We start from the raw sequence: 17,090 nt of genomic DNA, 5'->3' as shown, positions 1-17,090 counted from the left end.
TGCCGGTTCATTCCCCTCAAACAGAAGCTGGGACGACTCAAACGCCACTACAATGGCATGGGAGAGCTCATGGCGGCTCTCATCAAATATGCCGACTCTGATAACACTAAAGACCATTAGTCTGATGAGGAGAAGCCTGGCAAGGGGAAGAAGAGCGGTAATGGAAAGGGACAGCAGCACAATGCGGCGGGTCAAGGCAATAACGGTAAGCGCAAGCAAGCCGACGGCGGTTCAGGTTTTGTTGCTAATACCAACACGCAGAATAACAATCAGCGTCAGAAGGGGAAATCATCAATGCCCCAGTTTGGCGGGACAAAGTTCAACCCCTTTAAGCTAACCTAGTTGCGATGGCTCCACACCTAAGTCCTTTCACCAGGGCATCTGCCGTGACAAATCCACGGCAGTTGGCACCCACCGTAGGGCGATAATGAATCAGCCTTGCCCAAAGCACGGTTCAGGCTCGCCGATAATGACCACAAGGTAAGTACATGCATCTCACTCATGTGCATGACGATCTCTTGATTTTTGCACATATTGTTTGCAAGAGGGAATCATAAACATGAAGGTGCCTCTTTCATCTTTTTGCTCTGATGCATATAGCCAAGATACATGTAACTCATTACCCTTTCTGTCATGTTGTGCATTCACATGTCCCCGAATTCTATCATATACATGACTGCACACATTTAGGGGGAGATTATGCAAGTTACATGTTTCTTCAAAGCTTTAATATACTACTCACACATTATTACTTGGAGCTTTGATGTATGTTGTCATCAATTATCAAAAAGGGGGAGACTGAAAGCACACGTGCTCCCTTGGTGGTTTTGGTAATTAATGTCAACATATCTTTTGTTGGACTAACAGTTCTATCTAGTATATTTCAAACAAGTTCAACAGTGGCATGGCAAGGACAAGAGGATGTGGACCCCTTCAAAATGCTAAGGACATGAATTGGCAAAAGCTCAAGACTCTACATTTTTGGTTAAGTGATCCAAGATCACATTGAGTCCATAGGAAAGCCAATACTATTAAAAGGGGATGAGGTTTTGATAATTATCTGTTTGCTCAAGTGGTTAGTGATATTGCTCCAAAACCCTCAGCCACTTTCTCTATCCAAAACTGTCCAAAACCCTACATTCCAACTCTGTCCCACCGAAACCGAGTTCATCTGGACACTGCCACAACCAAACCCTAACAAATCGGATCCACCGATATGGCCTTGCCAACTCTCTGTTACCTGTTGCAATTATTTCGGTCTTACCGAGTTTTGCAATCGGTGCCACAGAGATGGCTTGCCAACCTTCTGTTGCCTTCTTGCTTTATTTGGGTCTTACCGAGATGATGCAATTGGTGCCACCGAAGCGATCTGACCTACCATTGCACATCGGTCGCTCCGAGATGTTTCCAGTCGGTCCCACCGAGACCTCCAACGTTCATATCTTTTACACAGGTCGGTGCCATCGAGAATTGATCGGTGCCACCGAGGTGAGTCAAAAGTGTGTAATGGTTGGATTTCGTGTGGAGGCTATATATACTCCTCCACCCACTCTTACTCAGTAAGTACTACTGCAGGATGGTCCTAACGCGACAGTACAATCAGAGACCCTTCGAAGAAACTGTGTGTGATGCATTAATCACAAAATGGTGGTGTAAGAAAACCGTCAAAAATGATACGAACTGTTTGCGATGGCGCAGATATCAAACGATTCAGATCAGAGTTGCGTGTGCGATATGTGGCATACGGTTGGTCCATATGAACCATTTGCGATGAGCATAACAACAGATACTATTGCGGTAGTCGGCTCTTCTCCGACGTGTCCGCGGGATCGCCTCGACTGGTTTGTTGCTGTGAAGTGGAAACTGTGATGGGGGGGCCTCGGTGGTATACGATGACTGGTAGCAGGTGCTTCGTTCGATGATCTTCTGCAGCGCCAGCCGTGCCTAGTTCTTCTTCGCGGTTTTCCGTCAGAGTCAAAGCTGCGCTGTCTGGTCATCGGTGGCTGGGTCTGGCGCGGATCTTCATGCATCTCCACAAGGCCTCTTCAGTGCGGGTTGAGTCGACGATCGCCTACGTGAAATCTGCTCAGGATTTAGGGATGGTGATGACGCCTCTAGGGGAGGAGTGATGATGATGACGCCTGCGTGCTGTCTCGGCGAGACCCTCTTTGGAGTGGTATGTGTTGGGTATCTTATGTGCGTCGTTCAGCGGTTGTGATGATTTTCGCCCGATTCTTCATAATGAATTGGGCAAACTGATTTTCGCTGGGTTTTCCTCAATTAGCTGAGTAAGTTTCTTCTTCTTAATGAATACAAGACAACTGTCATTTTGAAAAAAATAAATTAAATAAACCGAGGCACCCAACCGATTGGTTCTGCCTAAGAGCATCTCTAGCAGATCACGCAAACCGGGCCATCGGGTATAATAACCACCGGTGTGCGGGATGGAGCACGTAAACCCGTCCCAAATAGAGCCCCTAATCCGGCCGCCCCGAATTTTTTTTGTGGTATCCCAAATCTGTGAGGCCATTTCCTCCATATCTATGGGATTGAGGCCATTTTTTGCAGGACCTGAAAAATAAAAGAGGTTGGCGGGAGGGAACTTTCAGCTCCTGCCACGGTCTTCCCCGAGCGCGACCTCGCCGGAACGCCTCGATGCCGGCGATCACCGGACCCTAGCCGCCGCTCCACGAGCTGCCGCCGCCCGCAGAGTTGTAGCCGCCTGCGAGCTGCGGCCACGAGCGAGCGAGCTAGCTAGCTACTGCTGCTGCCGCCGCCACCGCTAGCTAGCTGCCTGCTCCTCCCGTCCGCCCCGTGGTGCTTGTCTTGCTCCACGACGGCGCCGTCACAGGCAAGATGCGTGCTCCTCCTGTCCCTGACGAGATCCTCATGGTAGGAGCGGTCGGGACGGATACAATTGTAATTTAACGGACACTTTTAGAGAGGTTTATGTGATTTTGCCGGGATAATGAAATATTTTAGGGGATCTGTTCTGCCGGAACAAAAGTCATATTGTAGAGTTAGAAAAAAAGTTTTGCTATATCCTTAAAATACGAAAAAACGTACCACATGACACATGTGGTAAACAATCCAAACAATTTTAAAAAAATACGAAAAACGTTTTGCGATACCCTTTTAAATCGATTTTTACGGGGTTTACCGGATCTGCATGCTCTAACCGAATGCCGAGGCCTTCTCACCCCACGCCGCAGAGGAGTGGCCATTTGCCGGAGCGCCACTCTCACCTTCCCGGGAGAATCGATTATAACCCCCCTAGTTCATCTGCCTTTGCTCATACACCCCTTTCTTTGTCTGCCTTGCTTATGAGCCCCCTTGTTGCTCAAATTTCTTGACCATAGCCCCCTTTTCATATTTAGCTGGATCATTAAGCAACTAACAACGATTCTCTGAGAGTTCTCACCCCTCCGCGTGCACTGCTGCCATTCCCATGAGCTTGACAACCTCCGTGCAGTCATCCCCACACCTTGGCCGCGCCTCCCACGAGGGACCTAAACGTCTCACCCGTGCTTCTTCTATCGGCAACCCCAGCCCAAGCTCCTCCGCTGCCATTCCCGTGAAGCTCAGCGACCTCCGCGCATGCGGGCGGAAGGCCGGATCCCCCTTGACGCCTCCAGCACCACAACAGCTTCTCCCTCCATGCTGCCTCCACCGCCATTGCCCGTCCCCGACCGAATCCAGCTCTCTCGCCGCGCCCCGACTCGAATCCCCTCCCCTTGTGGAAACAGACCAGAGGATCTGTAGGCCAAGTCCCATGAAGAGAAGATAAGGGAGAATATTTCAGTCTTTTGCTCATCTATATAACAACTGATTCGGAATCAAGTGATGAATTAATGCTTAAACGTGCAAAAAGGGCTTATGATCAAGAGGCAAATCAAACAAGGGGGCTCATAAGCAAGGCAGACAAAGAAAGGGGCGTATGAGCAAAGGCAGATGAAGGGGGTTATAATCGATTCTCCCCACCTTCCCACCCCACGTTCCCACGCTTGAGGTGCGGTTCATCCGCCAACACCGGGCGCCCTCTCCGTCCCGCCCCCCGGTTGTCCCGAAGCCCCCGCTCTCTCCCGCCACCTCCGCCGCTCCCCCCATCCACGCCGCCCACGCCTCTCCCGCCCACACGCTGCCAAGCCTTCGCATCTCCGCAAGGCATATACCTTCCGTGCTCGCTCGCTCGCTTGCTTTCCCTTCCTTCTTGTTCCCAATTTCGCCAGCCGCGACGCTCTTTCGCCATTCCATTGGATCTCGGTCAGCCGGCCGGATGCTCAGGTACCTCCTTTTTGTTTTCCGTGCTCATTGATTCGCTGTTTTCGTTCATTTCCTGGCGAGGCATTTCGTCGAGCAGGGCGGCTGCGTTGCCGTGGGTGGTGTTGAGCCTTGTTGAAACAGTTTGCTTCAGTTTTTAGGCGTTTCCGTTGCCGTGTTGACGCACTATGGTCCGTCTTATACTGTTTGGGGGATTTGGTGGCGCGGGTTTGTTCGTCTTGAGTAGATGAATTATCAGGTTTGTTTTCCTAGTTTTGAAGGCCCATGGAAGGAAATGTCATCGTGGACGAATTTCTAGTACATGTTGTCATCCAGTAGTTAGTACTTCTGGTATAAATGTATATCCTCTCACATGATTATTTATTCTTAGACAGCTACCTGGCATCTGTTATTTAGAACGGGACAATATTTCCATTTGCAAGGTCGTACAGGAAAACTAAAAATGCACACCATTTTTTCTTTCGAAAAGGGCCCCCGGCCTCTGCATCATAGTGATGCACAATGAGGTTATCAATATCCATAGCAATGCCGATAGACCTTAATATGTTCTGTGCTGGTTCTTGGGTTTCCTTTTGTTTGTTTGGCAATGTTGTTGTCATAGAGCCACAGGCTGCACGTGAATGTAGGAAGGACTTCAGGCTCAAGGCCTAAATCATTTCCGTTATCAAGCATTGTTGTTGGCTGTTGGGATTATCTTAAATCATCCTGTATAATGAGAGGTTGATTAATGTTTTACATACATGGTAGTATCATGTAGGATTTTTACCATGAGATTCGCTAGTAGATGTATTTTGTAATGAAGCACATTTGGCCATACCTGTGCAAATGTGCAATATATTTACCGTACTTACTATGCGCTAGCGCTAGCATTGGTAAATTCATGCACAAGAAGTAAAGAATCAGCGATGATCTTAATTTTTCATTTCGGTAACTATAGGCATTCGTTTTGGATAATTATCTTAATTAACATTATGTGTGCATCAGGCTGCTGAATATTTTATATTGATAGGCTGCTAGCTGCCCGGTGTTAATGAAGAAAATATAAATTTTGTGCCTACATTCTAGGAAATCACTTCAGCAGCCTATTTGCACTATGTCCTACACAAGCTGTTTGAAGAAACATCCCCTGAGACTAATCTTTCCATATGCCAATTCCATCCTCCGAGCGTCTTTGGAAAAAGGCTCCCCACAAAAGTCACTGATGGACTATAGCACTATGCTCCATTTTATCACATTTTGCCCTGATTACAGAACATATGTTCTCCTCCTCAGAGCTTGTTCAAAATGTTCAGACATCTATGCTGCCATGCAAATTCATTCACATCTCACTAAAGCTGGGTTGTTATGTAATCAAGATATAATAGCTCCACTTTTGAGGTTGTATATCGATCATGGTCGCATGATGGAAGCATGTGAACTGTATTGGCCAATGCTTGAGTGGAGTACTGATCCTTTCCATGGTAATTTGATGCTTATGGGATTCTTGAAGGGAGGACAACTAGACAAGGCATATCAGATTTTCAAGAGGATGCCTGTCAAGGACCTGGTCTCGTGGAATTCAATGATTGCAGGTGCAGCAAGGAGCTCCCACCTAAAAGATGCAATGAATCTTTTCAGCAGGTTGGTCAATTCAGGCCTTGTGCCTGACGGCTTTTCATTCTCTTCAGTCCTGTCTGCTTGTGCTCGAGCTGGTGCCCGATGTTATGGTATGTGGGTTCATCAACTGATGGATGAGCTGGGGGTGGAGAAGAATCATCTTTTAATCTCAGCACTGGTTGATATGTATGCTAAATGTGGAAGGATTGATGTGTCAGTTGAGATATTCAACAACATTAAGAGATTACACCTGTCCACATGGAACACGATGATTAGTAACCTGGCAGGGCATGGTCTTGGATCTGATGTGGTGATGCTGTTCCACAGGATGGAACTTTCAGGTGTGGTTCCTGATGGGGTTACATTTGTTGCACTATTGACAGCATGTAGCCATTGTGGTATGGTTGAAGAGGCTCGTCAGTACTTTGAAACAATGTCCACAAAGTATTCAATCACTCCAAAGGTTGAACACTACGGTGCAATGGTGGATACACTGTCACGAGCTGGGCTGCTGGATGAAGCATACAACTTGGTGAGGTCAATGGCCGTGAAGCCTGATGCTGTGATATGGAGGGCATTACTTAGTGCTTGTCGTAGGTACCATCAAACCAAATTAGGTGATGTCACTATTGAACAGATAGCATGTCAGGGCAGCGGTGATTATACCCTTCTTTCAAATATCTACTCATCAATAAATAGGTGGGATGATTCAGAGGAAGTATGGAAAGAGATGAAGAAAAAGAAGGTACGTAAGATCAAGGGCTTGAGTTGGGTTGAATTAGGGGGGAGCACCCATGAATTCAAAGCTGGTGATCGATCTCATCCTGATTCTGATGATATCTACCGAGTGCTGCATGGCTTATTAAAAAAAGCGAAGGCTGAAGGTTATACCCCATCCACTGAATTAGTAACAAAAGATGTATCACAGGAGGAAAGAGAAGAAAACCTCAGCTTCCACAGTGAGAAGCTTGCAGTGGCTTATAGTGTTCTTAAGACTGGTCCAGGGACAGAAATATTGGTGTCAAAGAATCTGCAGGCATGCGGTGACTGCCATGAATGGATGAAGATAATTTCAAAGGCACTTTGTCGTGTTATAATTATGAGGGATAGAGTTCGATTTCACCGCTTTGAAAGCGGGTGCTGCTCCTGTAAAGATTACTGGTGAGCATTTGATGAAGCAACGCAGAAATGATTTGTACAGCATCCTATCAGGAGTTTGGAGAAGCCATAAGTGGACTAAATAATTTGTACAGCGTCCTATCAGGAGTTATGTTCCGCTTGGATGCATGGAGCTTAGGTGGTGCACAGCACTGAGCCAAGGACAAACATGAGCTCTGTAAAATATTTTGTTATCAGTTTAGCTTTGAGATAAGTGTATGCAGACACAGAAATGTATTGTGTACACTTTTATCTGGTCCACAAGATTTTCTCTATTGAGTGACACACTTCAATTAACCCTACAGTGTTATAACTGCGATTTGTGTGATCTAGATCAACAGATTATCTGCTAAATTTGTGCTTTCTCTAAATATTCTGGTTTTTATATTTTTTAATGTCTTAAGAAAATTGTTACCGTAGTACTGTCTGGTCTGCTATCTTGTTTTTGGATGCTTATTTGTGCTGACATTACATGCGGTGAGATATATGTGATGACTTCACCGTTGTTAGTTTAGTTACATTCTTGCATATCTCCACTAGTTTTAAGTTTGACAAATGCCAATTAATAATGATTATTTGTTCATCATTTCAGGATTAATAGAGGTGGCATTGAATATTCTGTTATCTAAACTTTGTACCAAATAAATAGGTCCAACAAGGCCTTTGATGCCCTTTTCTACTCCATTTTACAATGTCCTTATATTCTTTTTGCTGTGGTAACTTCCACCAACTAAGGAACTCAATAGGACACATTTGTAGTATCAGATTTCTCAAGTATCACAGCAGAATAAGCTCTGAAAATGTACTTCAGAACAGAAGACATAAAACTAGACCTTTTAGTGCAACAGTACTAGCGAGAAATGCAGGAAAAGGAAGTAAGCAATTCTTCAGCAATGACCGCCATCTACACGGTGGATCAGTTGAATCATCGATTGAAGTGTTCAAGCAGTCTGATCTGCAGCACCTGAAATCACTCCAGTGCTACGATATTCAGGAAAAGGTTTCTGGAGGCAAGACCGACTGCCCTGCAACTATCCTTGTCTTTGATATTGAAACTACTGGCTTCTCACGCCGTGGTGATAGAATTATTGAGTTTGCTGTACGTGATCTTATGGGTGGAAAGAATAGCACTTTTCAGACCCTTATAAATCCTGAGAGAGAGGTAAAAAACGCAGCTGTTCATGGTATCAGCACCAAGATGGTTTGCAGTTCTGATATCCCAAGGTATTGTCTTTCACAATCCTTCAGCAACAACAGATATTTTTCCTTTTTTATTACCTTTTTATTCATGGTACCCATCATGTTGTAAGAGTTTAGTGGAGAAATAAAGATCCATGAGAGAATAATAGAAAATTAAATGCAGAGCACAAGTTATATTTCTCCTTCAGCTGAGTTTTTCTCTCCTTGCAATCATTATTCATTCATCTGCCATTTAAAAAAAATTGGTTGATACTTTTATGCAAAAAGAAGGTTCTCTGAGGTTTTCCACTCCTACATGTTGTGGTCAATTTGAGGAAAGCCACAAAAAACATGAGAGCATGAGATTGCTGCAGTACATTCTGGAAATATAGTTCTGCAACGACAGAAATATGAACTGGGATCAAACAGCCGTTTATTACTTGTGGTGTGCAACCCATACCTCTTTTATAATGATCTTTCATTCCTGCAGCGTGCAAGGATTTTAAAATTTGGTTACCGTTCATTTATTTATCTTTTAGCGAGGACACCCTTTATTTTTTTCTTGGTGCATTCCAACTTGAATTCTTTGTTTCTCGTAATTAGAGTTTTCATCTCTGGCTATGCAGATTTGGGGAGTTTATCCCCATTCTACTACAATACGTTTGGAGTCGTCAAGTTGCTGGTAAACCAGTTATGTGGGTTGCTCATAACGGGAAAACCTTTGATGTGCCCTTTCTCATCTTTGAGTTCCAACGTTGCAAACAGGAGATGCCTGCTGACTGGCTGTTTGTGGACACGCTTCCTATTGCAAGACAGTTAGTTGATTCCGATGGTATGTTCTCTCGCCGAGTGTTCTGTTTACTTGCATAAACATAATATTCAAGATTGTTTTCAGTGCTAGAAAAAGGCGTAGTTTACTCTAGTGATAACAGCTAACTAGGACATAACATGGTCATCGTGTTGCAGATGCCACTCCTGTATTGACATGATCTAGTATTCATGCTATTTTATGTATATTTATATTTCGAGGCAGAAACGGGGCTAGGTTAACAACATTAGGCTGCGCCAGTAACCTCCACAGTTTTTGTGTACTAGTCATAACCTGTGAGCCGATACAGGCTAGTAATTTGAATGGCAAAGGTAATGTGTTCTAGTAACATTTAGAAACATGAATTCAAAGTACACATGCAAATTAGGAATGCTTTTTTTCATTTTTGTCAGATTGTTATTTAAAACATATAAAATAATTGCTTTTTGACCATGAGGTCATGGGTCCGAGTCTTGGAAACAACCTCTTGCAGAAATGCAGGGCAAGACTGCGTACAAAAGACCCAAAGTGGTCGGACCCTGCGCAAGTGGGAGCTACGTGCACCGGGCTGCCCTTTCTGTTTTTTATAAAATAATTGCTTAGTAGTTCCTGGACAAATAAGGAGTTATACTCCTCCAATTGATTCACGATTTATGAAAAAGGGTTTCCCCCCGCTTTATATTATAAAGCACAACCACAACATCAAGCATCCGATACAAACGCACGCCACACAGACCCAAGGCAAGATACACGAACGCCGGGCACCGACACACAACCTCAACGACACAAAGCATCTAAAAGATGAGCAAAAAAAGGATCCACTAAGAGCCGACGGAGACCACCACCAAGGAGAGATCGTCCGGGAGGATGTGCGACGGACACGCCGGACCGAGGACTCCAAGACGGTGCCTCCAGGAAGGGCAGGAGCAAGAACGTCGCCGCCGTCTGATCGGAAGATCAAGTTTTCACCCGGACTAAGATGGAGGGAGAAGAAGCACCACGACGGAGCCTGCAAGGAGGAACACGACGTCCACGGACGCCGTCACCGTCGACCAGAGCGGACTGGGTAGGTGATGTACCCCGGTGCTTCAGCTCCCCCGCCGCCACCCCGGTCCGCCACACCCACAGCCATGCCGCCCGAGCGGCCATGGTTGTCTGCCCGCATCCGAGCCGCGCAATCCGCCCACGACCAACGCGACTCCCACCGCCAGGGCCGCCGCCCCGCCATGAGACCACCCTGAAGCCACCAAAGGCCACGACTTTGCCCAGATCCACGACCCCAACCACCTCCAGAACTGCCGCCGGCCAAGCTGCCTCGAGAAGGGCCGCGACCACATCGACCGGGGGAAGGGGAAGGCGGAGAAGTGGCCCATGGCCACGACCGACACCCGTGTCGGCTCCAAGCCTCCAACTTCCCCCCAGAACCGTGTTCCGCCCCCGCTTCGAAGGGCCAGAGCATCAGGAGGCATCGACCGTCGCCAGAAGCCGGAGAGAGAGGGTTGCCGAGCTGTCGCCGCCGCCACCTGAAGACGCCACCAGGGGATCCACCCGAGCCGAGCGCCGCCACCCAGCCGCGAGGGCCTGACTGGGTGGGAGCAGCCCACCACCTCTGCTGCCGCGCCGCCCCCCCACCAGAGCACCACGGCGAGAGGGCCGCCCGCGACCCGGTCAACCGCGACCCGCGGCGCCGGACGCGACGCCGAAGCGCTGCCGGAAGCACCGCCGCCGACGCCACCACCGGCCCGCACCACCACCATGCCGCCTGCCGCCCGTCGAACGCCACCATCGCTGGCCTGCTCCGGTGCGCCGCCGCGCCCGGCATCGAGCGCCGCGCCCAGCCGTGAGATCTGGCCCGCGCCATACCCTACGAGTGGGGGACGAAGGAGCCCCGCCGCCGCCCCTTGGCGGCGGCGAGGGTGGAGGAGGGAGGAGGAGGGGGGTGCGGCGGTGGGGATCGGGAACCCTCCCGACGTCTCGCGGGTGGCGGCGGGGGAGGGAGGGAGGGAGTGGAGACCCTTGATTTACGATTAAACATTTTGCTTGTGCATGATTTTCCTACTAGTATAATAGAAAGTGCAAGCAAAGTCTACCCTATAATATACGATGCTCCAATCGTTGGACTACAAAAGTTACATTTAACACAGAAAAAAAGGCAATCGAGGTTATTGCATCGAAGCTGCCATCAGCAGAAGCAAAGTTCATCATCAACTTAATCCCTGAGATGTTGAGTAATAAAAATGTTCATGTCAAATAGGAATACTGAATTCAAAACATATCATATCGGATATAATCATACAATAGTTTTAAGTGTATTCTCTGTTAATAGAGTTATCAAACAGGGATTTTTTATAATTCCCCTCACTATTCGTGTACTCATGCGTACATGTGCATATGTGACTAAGACTAAGAAAATATGGTAAAATGGTAATTGGTTTCTTAACTTCTGAAAAATCTTCCTTGCATCTTGGGCAAATCAACAAAACAACAACAACAACAACAAAGCCTTTAGTCCCAAACCAGTTGGGGTAGGCTAGAGGTGAAACCCATAAGATCTCGCAACCAACTCATGGTTCTGGCAGATGGATAGCAAGCTTGCACACACCCCTGTCCATTGGTAGTTCTTTGGTGATACTCCAATCCTTCATATCTCTCTTCACGGACTTCTCCCATGTCAAGTTAGGTCTACCCCGACCTCTCTTGACATTATCAACACGCTTTAGCCGTCCGCTATGCACTGGAGATACTGGAGGCCTGCGCTGAATATGCCCAAACCATCTCAGACGATGTTGGATAAGTTTGTCTTCAATCGATGCTACCCCAACTCTATCTCGTATATCATCATTCCGGACCCGGTCCTTCCTTGTGTGGCCACACATCCATCTCAACATGCGCATCTCCGCCACACCTAATTGTTGAGCATGTCGCCTTTTAGTCGGCTAACACTCGACGCCATACAACATTGCGGATCGAATTGCCGTCCTATAGAGCCTGCCTTTTAGCTTTTGTGGCACTCTCTTGTCACATAGAACGCCAGAAGCTTGGCGGCACTTCATCCATCTAGCTTTGATTTGATGGTTCACATCTTCATCGATATCCCCATCCTTCTGCAGCATTGACCCCAAATATCGAAAGGTGTCCTTTTGAGGCACCACCCGCCCATCAAGGCTAACCTCTTCCTCCTCGTGCCTAGTAATACTGAAACTGCACCTCATGTACTCGGTTTTAGTTCTACCAAGTCTAAAACTTTTCGATTCCAAGGTTTGTCTACATAGCTCTAACTCCCCATCCGGCTATCATCGACTAGCACCACATCATCCGCAAAGAGCATACACCATGGATATCTCCTTGTATATCCCTTGTGACCTCATCCATCACCAAAGCAAAAAGGTAAGGGCTCAAAGCTGACACCTGGTGCAGTCCTATTTTAATTGGAAAATCATCAGTGCCGCCATTATTGAACACTTGCCACAACATTATCATACATGTCCTTGATGAGGGTAATGTACTTTGCTTGGACTTTTGTGTTTCTCCAAGGCCCACACATGGCATTCCGCAGTACCTTATCGTAGGCCTTCTCCAAGTCAATGAACACCATATGTAGGTCCTTATTTTGCTCCCTGTATCTCTCCGTAAGTTGTCGTACCAAGAAAATGGCTTCCATGGTTGACCTCCTAGGCATGAAACCAAACTGAGTTTTGACCACGCTTGCCATTTTTCTTAACCGGTGCTCAATGACTCTGTCCCATAGTTTCATTGTATGACTCATCAGCTTAATTCCACGATAATTAGTACAACTCTGAACATCCCCCTTGTTCTTGAATATTGGTACTAATATACCCCGTCTCCAGTCTTCTGGCATCTTGCTTGCCCGAAAAATGAGGTTGAAAAGCTTAGTTAGCCATACTACCGCTATGTCTCCGAGGCCTCTCCACACGTCAATGGGGATACAATTAGGGCCCATCGCCTTGGCTCCTTTCATCCTTTTTAAAGTCTCCTCCAATTCAATGGTAGAGCTCACATTCTCCCCATTGAACAACTTGTCGAAGTACTCCCGCCATCTATGCTTAATCTCCTCGTCCTTTACCAGGAGCTGGTCTGCTCCATCCTTGATGCATTTGACTTGGTCGACATCCTTCGTCTTCGTCTCTCGGATCTTGGCCATCTTATAGATCTCCCTTTCGCCTTCCTTCGTGCCTAACCACTGGTAGAGGTCCTCGTATGCCCGACCCCTTGTTTCACTCATAGCTCATTTTGTGGCCTTCTATGCCATCTTGTACTTCTCCACGTTGTCTGCACTCCTACCCGGGTAAAGCTGTCCGAAACAATCTTTCTTCTCCTTAATAGCCTTCTGGACATCATCACTACACCACCAGGCATCTTTAGCTTCGCTTCTACTCCCCTGGACACTCCAAACTCCTCTGAGGCCACCTTACAAATGCAAGTCACCATCTTATCCACATATTGTCTGCATCACCTCCTTCCTCCCAAGGGCCCTCCTTAATGACCCTCTCCTTGAATGCCTGAGCTACCCCCCCTCCGTTGAGCTTCCACCACTTCGTTCTAGCGACTTTGGCACACTTATCCCGTTGGACATGAATCCAAAAGCAGAAGTCAGCCACCACGAGCTTATGCTGAGGGACAACACTCTCTCTAGGTATCACCTTACAATCTAGGCGCGCCCGCCTGTCTTCTCTTCTCGAGAGGATGAAAGCAATCTGGCTAGAGTGTTGACCACTACTAAAAGTCAGTAGATGTGATTCTCTCTTTCTAAAGAGGGTGTTAGCTATGATCATGTAGTAGGCTAGAGCAAAGCTTAAGACATCTTCTCCTTGATTCTTGATGCCATAGCCAAAGCCCCCATGCACCCCTTCAAAACCTATGTTAGATGTACCACGTGGCTATTGAGGTATCCTCCTATGAAGAGCTTCTCGCCAATAGGTACACTCCTAACCATGTCCTCCAGGCCTTCCCAGAAGTCCCTCTTTGTGTTCTCATTGTGGCCCACTTTCGGGGCATACTCGCTATACTCGCTGATAACATTGAGAATTAAGTCCCCAACAACCAGCTTGACCATGATAACTCGGTCCTCACGTCTCCTGACGTCTACAACTCCATACTTGAGGCTCTTGTTGATCAAGATGCCTACTCCATTTATATTTGCAGTCGTCCCTGTAAACACAGCTTGAAGCCGGTATCCTCCACCTCCTTTGCCATCTGTCCTGTCCATTTGGTTTCTTGGATGCAAAGGATATCAACAACTCTCCTCACCGCTGTATCTACTAGCTCCCGAAGCATACCTGCCACCTGTCAGGGACCATACGTTCCAGCTATCTAAGCGGATCCTCCTAGGCTCGGCTAGCTTCCTTACCTTTCGCACTCGCCTAGTCAAATGCGAAGACCCTTGCTCATTTTCCACGACACCCAGGCGTTGATGTAGCGTACCACTAAGGCCTTGTACAATGGTAGGTGCTTAGGGAGGTGCTTAGAAAAATAAACTGGATTTTTCTGAAGCATCAATGCCTATTTCTACAGGAGAGACGCTTAGTTAAGCGTCTACCCTGTACAAATAGGCACCGGTGCTTAAGGAAAGTCTGGTTTATTTCTCTAAGCATCTCCCCTAAGCACCTTGCATTGTACAAGGCCTAAGGATGCGACGACCCGATCCTTGCTCACTTGCCACCGTATCCAGATCAAGATACGGCGCGACACCATGGGGGTGACGGCCCGGCCCTTCCCCATTTGACACCACACCCGGGTTCTGATGTGGCACGTCGCTGAGAGGGTTACACCCCAATGAAAATCTTTTGGGTTTCATCTTCATAAGAGAGGCTGAGTTTTGACGTTGGCTCGCCAAGCCTATCACAACCCTCCTTTACCCGGGCTTGGGACCGGCTATGTTGAGACGACATAGGCGGAAGTCAAATGAACAAAATAAACATTGGGAAAAATATTATTTAGTAACAAAAAGGATCAGGAAGGTTTGATTTCATGTACTTATACAAAGATGCGGACATCCCAGTTTAGTCGGCAGACAAAGCAAAGCAAAGTTTAGGAAGTTTTCAAAGTACATATCTAAACAGCAGCAAGAGAGTGTAAAAGAAAATCCTGTATTGATTGTTTATGTATTCACATATATATACATATATCCAGATGCGTAGTAACTTACAACAGTCCGTGGCTATGACAATGTAAAAGACAGTAAGGCAAAAGGCAATGCCAATCCACCAAAAAAATCATAGCACGAACCTGTCCATGTAATATAACAATTAACTCTGGCACTATTACCAACCCTTACAAAAAAATCATTATTGCCAATCACCTTTTCTGGATATTCCTTGGATTGAAGCAACAATGAAGTTATATTTCTAGAGCACTCAGGACTAAAAAAATCAAGCAAACCACATATAATATAGATAGGAAAACATGTACCATAAATCTAAAGCTAATTGGCACCTGAAGAATTAATTGATCAACTGGAAGGTTGACATCACCGTATAAATATAAGATTGAAGTAGTAAGTGGTAACTTGCCACCGGTTTGTTTAATTGTTGTGTTTTTCAAGGCTTGATTGCATGCCCCATCATTGCACATAATAATTACATAAAAATAAATATTATCCTAGGTACATCAGGCCTACTTAGCAATATATGCTATAACTTACTGAGCATATCAATGATTTCAAACAGGGATGGTAATAAATCTTAAACCTACACTTCTTGCACATGCATCGACACCCTAAATCACCGAGGCCACCAGCTAGCCCTAGGCATGGGAGTGGTCACCAAGTGCTTGCCATTATCTCGCCCTTTTCAGATGAAAGCAACACAGGTATATATACTAACATTGTACACCCCGTAGGGAAAAGGCAAGCGTGACTGTACTAGATAATAGTCAGATTAATGTAGAGTCCCAGCAGAAGGGGTCTCGCTAATGCTCCAGCAGATAGCTATGCCAACTTCGCGTGGCGGCGAGGGTGCAAACTTTAGCGGATGCTGCCACAGGGAGGCGCTCAGTCTGCAAGATGAGTGGCCTTGGGGAGGCAGAGGCGGCCTCCACGCAGACATAACTCCAACAAATTGAAGGCCTGTTGGAGGCTGGGGTGGCTGCCGGATTGAATTCATCGCTGGTGACTGGAGATGTTTTTCTTGTCTTCTCGAGGGAGGCTGGGATACAGAGGAAGAGATGGACTGTGTCTGTTGGAGAGGGCCGATGGTGAGGGCGCCTCTGCTACTTCATCTGACGGCAAAACATGCATCATATGCAGATCAGACGGACAGAAATCTCTAGCTGCTAGGATTGATGTGGAGCCTCCAATTAGTAAATAAGTATAAGATTGATCCTTGTTTCTTGTTTTTGCATATAACTGAAAAAAGAAAGTTTATTTAACTGAAGCAAATCATGCGACTCAAAAGCTTAACCGCATTTCTCTTCCACCTCAGGGGAAAAAATCAGCTCCGCGTCGATGAAGACACTGGTAGAGCGCTACAAGATCCCAGTCGATGGCAAAGCGCACCGTGCAATGCATGATGTGACTGCCCTGTGTTATGTACTCCAGAAGTTGACGTTCGAGTTGAAACTAACCGTTCCGCAGCTCCTTGAGAAGTCGTTCCGGGTCTCTGATATCACGACGACACCCCCTAAAAAATGACTGCTAACACCCTCACCTGAAGAATATCTAGAAACTGTGGATTATTTCATTGGCATTGTATTACAGAGCCTGTTATTTGCAGACCCTAGCTCTGATTTCCTGCTGTTTCAACAACAGAACAACAATACCTTACTTATTGTTACATTGATATTTTGGTCAGTAGTTCAGTGCTCAATATTACTGATACTTGCTGGCCCTGTACACCATCTGAACCATTATATGCACGATGCTAAATTCAGAGCTGCGGCATAGATTCTGTGTGGTGTCCAACGGTGACCGAATGCAGTGCTCTTTACTGTTCCTTCAGGAACGCTCTAAACGAAATGAAGCTACTGTACTTTTTAGCAGGAACTGGGAGAAAAGTCGGTTCTACCCTTGTTGAGTTGAGCATGCGCTGCACAAGGAAGGGAAATCTGGTCA

The 17,090-nt window shown here is 46.6% G+C and overlaps 2 protein-coding genes across 4 annotated transcripts; both read left to right on the top strand.

The window, feature by feature from the left end:
* Window positions 1-3,999: 3,999 nt before the first annotated feature.
* On the top strand, window positions 4,000-16,837 carry LOC109785134 (exonuclease DPD1, chloroplastic/mitochondrial). The gene is made up of 4 exons (XM_020343764.4): window positions 4,000-4,284; window positions 7,628-8,259; window positions 8,841-9,046; window positions 16,462-16,837. Exons 2-4 carry the CDS (start codon window positions 7,727-7,729, stop codon window positions 16,668-16,670), a joined length of 948 nt encoding a protein of 315 aa, XP_020199353.1. The 5' UTR covers window positions 4,000-4,284; window positions 7,628-7,726; the 3' UTR covers window positions 16,671-16,837.
* Window positions 4,001-7,332, top strand: LOC141020494 (pentatricopeptide repeat-containing protein At5g50990-like). 3 transcript variants are annotated; one of them, XM_020343751.4, is made up of 2 exons: window positions 4,001-4,284; window positions 5,291-7,332. In XM_020343751.4, the coding sequence occupies exon 2, from the start codon at window positions 5,375-5,377 to the stop codon at window positions 7,040-7,042; it is 1,668 nt and encodes a 555-aa protein (XP_020199340.1). In that variant the 5' UTR covers window positions 4,001-4,284; window positions 5,291-5,374; the 3' UTR covers window positions 7,043-7,332. The 3 variants fall into 3 exon arrangements, with proteins under 3 accessions (XP_020199340.1, XP_020199335.1, XP_045083793.1); XM_020343746.4 differs by having other exon boundaries at window positions 4,069-4,284; window positions 5,347-7,332; XM_045227858.2 differs by having other exon boundaries at window positions 4,078-4,284; window positions 5,266-7,332.
* Window positions 16,838-17,090: the final 253 nt, after the last annotated feature.

Source organism: Aegilops tauschii, chromosome 4 (assembly GCF_002575655.3).
Source record: "Aegilops tauschii subsp. strangulata cultivar AL8/78 chromosome 4, Aet v6.0, whole genome shotgun sequence".
NCBI classification, from domain to species: domain Eukaryota; kingdom Viridiplantae; phylum Streptophyta; class Magnoliopsida; order Poales; family Poaceae; genus Aegilops; species Aegilops tauschii.
Note: the sequence above shows the minus strand (reverse complement) of the source record. Positions and strands in the feature narration are given on the sequence as shown.